Genomic DNA, 6000 nt, shown 5'->3' with positions numbered 1-6000 from the left:
TGTGTTTTTATGCAAAATTAACTTAACCCCAGTTTACCACACTTCCCAGATATTTTTTCTTACAAATTGAAGGTTTGTGACAATCCTGCATCAAGCAAGTCTCCTGGAGGCATTTTTCTGTTCACTTTGTGTCTGTGTCACATTTTGGTATTCTGGCAATAGTTCAAACTTTTTCATTATTATTCGTCGTGGTGAACTGTGATCTTCACAGTTCTGAAGTTGTGGTGAACTTCAGTGATTAAGACTCACTGAAAGTTCCAATAAAGGGTTAGCATCTTTTAGCAATGAAGTATTTTTTATAGTATTTATATTTTTTAAATACTTAATGCTATTGCACTCTCAATGGACTACAGAACAGTGTCAACATAATGCACTGGAAAACCAAAAAATTAATTTGACTTGCTTTATTGCAATGTTCACTTTATTGCTGTGGTTTAGAACCAAACCTGCAGTATCTCCAAGGTACACCTATAATCTTCGTGTTTCTTTTATAAAAGACACATTATAAATTAATTAATGTAAAATTTTCTTTTATGAATTAGCCATTTAAAATGTCCTAGAGCAAGCAATACTAATAATGCCCTAATTGAGAGTTCTCAAAATGCACTATTGCCTTTGATTTTTCAAAATGCCTGGATTGTTTATAGTATTTTTCAAGGTGACTGAATGTTATATATTCCACAGGGGAATGTCATTCATGAATCTTCAGGTAAATATTCACTTTTTTAAAGACAAATAAACCACCTATTTTTAAAGGCTCTGATATATGGGTGGCTAGAAATAGCAGAAATAGATAACCTATTATAAATGAACAATCTTTCAAACTACTGAAGGGCTCTGAGGCTTAAAAGTAAGTATAATCACAGAAAATGTCACTTCTTATGGAAAAGTTTTACTTTTTTTGTATAAAGTGATGTTTTGGCTTTATTTGCTTTACTCTTTCAAAGTGATGCATGTACAATGATGAGCACTGAGTAAAAAGTACCCTGCTTTCTGAACTTATTTTTAGCACACTGTAGGCAATACTGCTCACTGAATGTAGAAATGTGATCCAATTATAAAACATAACATGTAAGAATAAACACATTACAACTGGATAGCTGTGAAAAAATAGAGGATTGATCAAAATATCCTATTTAAAAATATTAAATTCAAGTTAAGTGGAAATTTTATGAATAAAAAGTCATATTAAATAATCAGACTGACACTTCAATGGTCATTTCTGAAAAACAAATATTACGTTTACTTAAAAAGCTAAACTTTTAGCTTCTCTTTTCCAAAGTACTTTCAAAACTTAACTGTTCAGATTAAAATATTTTAAAATTCATTCCAAAGACATGTTGTATAGTTACTATCCCAAGAAATCCTCTTATGCATAACTAAATCTACTAACGGAATAGAGTAAGAAAAGTCAATCTAGGAAGAAAACAGTTCAATTAAGTGAGGGTTAGAGTGTGATCTCAAATTGTCTTTTTTTTCTTATTTCCTTTCATGTTGTCTTTTGAGACTGAGAGTAACTTAGAGCGAGTTCACCTTGATCTACATTTTCACTCAATTCTCTCCTGGCTGAGATAAAGCACAGGGAAGTGCTAATTCACCCTGTTTCTCTCTGCCCAAACCTCACTCCTATAAAGGGACTACAGTGAGTAACATTACAGAAGTGCCTATTGCCTACAATTATTTCAGCAACAAAGTGGACTTCTCTAGTGACAATTTTATTGTCTTGTTTTGTTGCCTTAATATCAATTAAAAATTTTTAAAAGATAGAAATTCAAATTCTCTGTGGACAAATAATCATTTAAAAGTTAGGAAAATTAGAAGTAAACACAGGCCCAACCACCAGTCTCCCTCCTCCATTGCTACGCCACAGAATTCATTTTCCCCATAATTATCCTAGATAGAAACATCAGATTTCACCTTCATTTCATCAAAAACAGTGCCACTTATTCATGTATCAAAGGGGCTGGGCTCTGGGGGCAAACAGGCCCCCGCAGGTCCATGGATTCTGTCAATCAGCCTTGCCAGGACCATTCTCAGTCTGCATGGCGGGACCTTCACGGGGTGACTCTGGGGGGCCCCCGAGGCCTCACTGCTGTGCAGGTGGGCGGGGAAGGCCCGGTGGCACGCAGGGGAGTCCGCTTTAGTTCTATCACTCGGGGTAGGATGGCCTTCTTGTCGGAGAGCAGAACCTTCGCTGGAGGCGGGTGCGTGATTCCATTTTCAGCACCGTCGGTTCTGCAGGAAGCCTGCAAATGCCCAGGCACCCCAGTGTGCCCCAAGGTGGCAGCTTCTGACTGCGCAGAGGGCTGAACTGCCTTTCCACCTGGTGATGGGCTCACTGATGCCCGGGACCAGGCCTGGAGGGGACTGGCTGGAGACACCTTAACTGAAGCTGAGTTCTTGACTTTGATTTGGGTGCTGGTGGAAGGGCCCAAAAATCTGCCTGGCTTAGGACGAGTCTTACAGTTCACACCTTCTTCTTCCTCTTCATTGAATGCTATCAGTCGCCTGTAAATACAGAAGCATGTCATTGTCAGCATTGACAGGTTCAGTAACTAAAACATCTCCAAAGTTTACTCTCAGAATGAAAAGCATTTAGTAAAGAATCTGAGTTGAGGTTTAGAGGTACCTCATCTCTCATCTCCCACCAAGATCAATTAACTAAATCAGCAAGTTTATGAAAGGGTGTTTCAACTTAAATACAAATTCTTTAAAAGTCACACATGTTAATACCAATGATGTTAAAATGTGGAGTGTTAGACTAGACTTATACAACATGTATCACTCGGTTCCCAAGAACCCTGATGTGATTCAGAGGATAATTAGGATTATGTCTGAAAGGAAAGGAGCGACTCACAGCAGCAATTCACCGGAGAATTCTGCTTTATTAGGGAAAGGTGCTGGGTTATATAGGAAGGGGCATGAATTGATTGAGGTGTCACTTCTACGGGGCTGGTGGCTGTTGGCTAGGTGCTGGGATTGGGAGGGGGGCGAGAGGTGATTGGGCTTCAGGTGGTGCCAGCGGGAACTGAGGAACCCGAAGAGAAGCCGGAAGTTTGCCATCTTACTGGTGGGGGCCCTTCATTCCCCCCTTTCTCCTCTATGGGGTTGTGGATGTTGCTTTCTCTCTGGCTGCTTCCTGCTGAATGGGGGCGGAGAAGGGAGTGAGGGCTTGAGGATCGGGAGGAAGGGGTTGATAGGACTCCCCACAGTAAGGATGAGTAGATGTGGACTTCTTCAGGTTGGAAATCAATGAAGGTTCCTGTAACCATAGGTCGAGGACCTGTTGATTCCAATGGTGCCAAGAGGATATGGGTGTCAGGAGCCAGGCGTCTGTGGCCATTGTTTCCAGGAACAGTTTCCAGTGGAGAGAGGGGTCCATCTCAGCGTGTGGTGAGGAGGTCACGTGAGGGTGAGGGATCTTCTGTGGCCAGAAGCTGGTAGTTCCTGAGTAAAAGCTGGTTGAAAGCTTGATTAGAGATTTTTCTGACTTGGGATTTGATGAACTTTATTATACAGGGTAAGAAGAGACAGGCGAGAAGAATGATTATTATGGGGCCTGCAATGGGCCAGAGCCAGGTGAGGAGGGGATTTGTTAGTATTGAAGAGAATGGGTTGGAATTGGAAGCAGAGTGGAGGCTGGAGGCAAGGTCAGTGAGTTTGGTAATGCCAGTTTCTACAATGCTGGATTCGTTGATGTAATAGCAGCACTCTTCCCAGAGGAAGACGCAGGTGCCGCCCTTCTCGGCTGTAAGCAGATCTAGGGCCCGCCGTTGTTGAAGGGTGACCTTAGCTAGCGAAGTGACCTGTCTTTGGAGAGAGGCTAGGGAATCGGCAGTGGATGTCAGGGCTCCCTCAAGTTTGGCGTTGAGATCTCTAACTGCCCATAGAGAGTGACCCAAGGCTTCTCCCGAAAACCCTGCCCCAATGGCTGAGGTGATCAAAGAGCTACTGACCATGTTGGGAAGGAAAGCAGCTCTTTTTCTGCGCGAGGGCAAGGGAGGTTGGAGCTCAAGAAATTCTGCCATGCTGTAAAGTGTAAACTGTGGGATTAGGGTGATGAGAATGCAGGGTGTATCGGAGTTGAGAGGCAGTGAGTTGAAAAGACTGCCATTACACTAAAAGAAGTGTCCCGGTTGCGTAAAAGTCTTAGAGCCGGAGGTAGGGGTGTAGATAGAGAGGTAGTGAAGTGCACTGGATGGGGGTGGAGTTGAACCTACACAGTGGTGGATGGTGAGATTATCTGCGTATTCTGGTTCCCATAGGGGTATGTCTGCCAGGGGGCAGAGGGGTTGTCTTTCTGCACGGAAGGAGTAGTTGGAAATATTAAGGGGCATGGCGGCCAGCAGTGGGCGCTGTAGTGATGCGCACAAGAAACAATCGGCGGTGTTAAGGGTGTGGTTGAGAAAGATGGTGGTGTCCTGAATGAGCTGTAATGAAGAGTAGGAGAAATGGGAAGAGGGGCGGGGATAAGAAGATGAAGAGGCGCCATCAAGAGTTTGGATAATGACTTTTTCGGAATGTCTGCTATCTGATGCAACTTGAGAGATCTGGGAATGAGAGGGAACATATTTTTGAGAGATATGAAGGGTACCGTGGGGGGTCGAGGACCCCCCGTAGTAAACTGAGGCGGTGACTCTGGCAGCCCATCGAGAGTCCCATGGATCTGGGATTGATAAGGAGAATGAGCCATTGGGATATTTCATGAAACGGTTGGAGGAGTATTACTGTGGGTACTGGAAGTTACTCATGTAGTGAATGGCGCAAGACCAGTAGGGACATCTCCTGTAGGTGTCTGGCTATCGCCTGCAATAGGCTTGTTTTTGGTCATAGAGGAAGCAGAGGTAGGGAGAATAAGGGTAGCTGCTAGTGAACACTTCGGTGGAGGGAGGAGAGTGGAGGTATAAAGGCTCAGAGCAGCTTTTCAGAGGGCAGTCTGGTGTGGCAATGAGGGCAGTAACTTTTGTTTGATGCTGTGTGTAAGTCTGTCTGACTTTGAATCGCCATACAAAGGAGGCTGGGGTGGTGGGGAAGACAATAGGAATGAGGGAAAAAAAGCGAGAGTGCAGCAAAGGAGGAAAAAGTCATGATTCGGGTATGGATGGCAAAGGGGGTGAACAGGATTTTGTAGGAAAGAGGACAGTAAGGTCAGGAGTCTGGACGGAGGGAGAGTCTGTAAACTTTTGTAGGTTAAGAGATCTTTTAGGTAATGTGGGGACAGAATGGTAAGGGGTGCCCTGAATGTCAGTTTATGAGCTGCCTTCTGCAAGAGCTGTCTAGCGGCTAATGCTCATAGGCAGGGGGCCCATCTCCGAACTGTGGGGTCTAATTGCTTGGAGAGATAAGCTACTGGGGCAAAGGATGGGCCATAATATTGGCCTAGGACTCCTAGAGCTTGACTGGACCTCTCATGAATGTATAATGAGAAGGGCTTCGACAAATCAGGAAGATGGAGAGCTGGGGCTTCCACAAGGGCTTGACGGAGCTTAATGAAGGAGTGTGGGGGTGAGGAGGATAATGGTTCTTCAGGGGGGCCCTTGCTGAGGTTGTATAGGGGTCTTGCCAACAGGGAGAAGTTAGGGATCTATGCTCTAAAATATCTAGCCAGGCCTAGAAAGGAAAGGATTTCTGTCTTGGTTTTGGGAACGGGCAGGTCAGAGAGGAGCCATTTTCTGTCTAAGGTAATGGACTTTCTTTGTTGAGATACAAGGAATCTGAGGTAAGTGACAGGAGGGAAAGAGATTTGAGCTTTGAGGGGGGATACTCAGTAACCTCTGGAAGCTAGAAGGTTAAGTAGGGAGGCAGTGTCAAGTTGAGACTGTTCCCATGAGGGACTGCAGAGTAGAAGATTGTCCATGTATTGTAATAAGGTGGACTTGGAGTGATCATGATGAAACTGTTTGAGGTCCTGAGCTAGGACCTGTCTAAAAATATGGGGACTATCTCGGAAGCTTTGTGGCAAAACTGTCCAAGTGAGTTGTTCAGAATGTCTTGTGTATG

General features: G+C 44.1%; 1 protein-coding gene across 1 annotated transcript in view; it reads right to left on the bottom strand.

Moving 5' to 3' along the window:
- Positions 1 to 1922: 1922 nt before the first annotated feature.
- KCTD18 (potassium channel tetramerization domain containing 18) overlaps positions 1923 to 6000 on the bottom strand; it is a 77223-nt gene continuing 73145 nt past the window's right edge. Inside the window, exon 5 of the mRNA XM_073219267.1 lies at positions 1923 to 2508. Coding sequence (XP_073075368.1) covers positions 2055 to 2508 — 454 coding nt within the window. The 3' untranslated portion in view covers positions 1923 to 2054. The remainder of the gene's footprint in view (positions 2509 to 6000) is intronic.

The sequence above is a fragment of the Manis javanica genome, chromosome 12 (assembly GCF_040802235.1).
Source record: "Manis javanica isolate MJ-LG chromosome 12, MJ_LKY, whole genome shotgun sequence".
NCBI classification, from domain to species: Eukaryota; Metazoa; Chordata; class Mammalia; order Pholidota; family Manidae; genus Manis; species Manis javanica.
The sequence above is the reverse complement of the archived record's forward strand: the minus strand, read 5'-3'. Positions and strand labels throughout refer to the sequence as shown.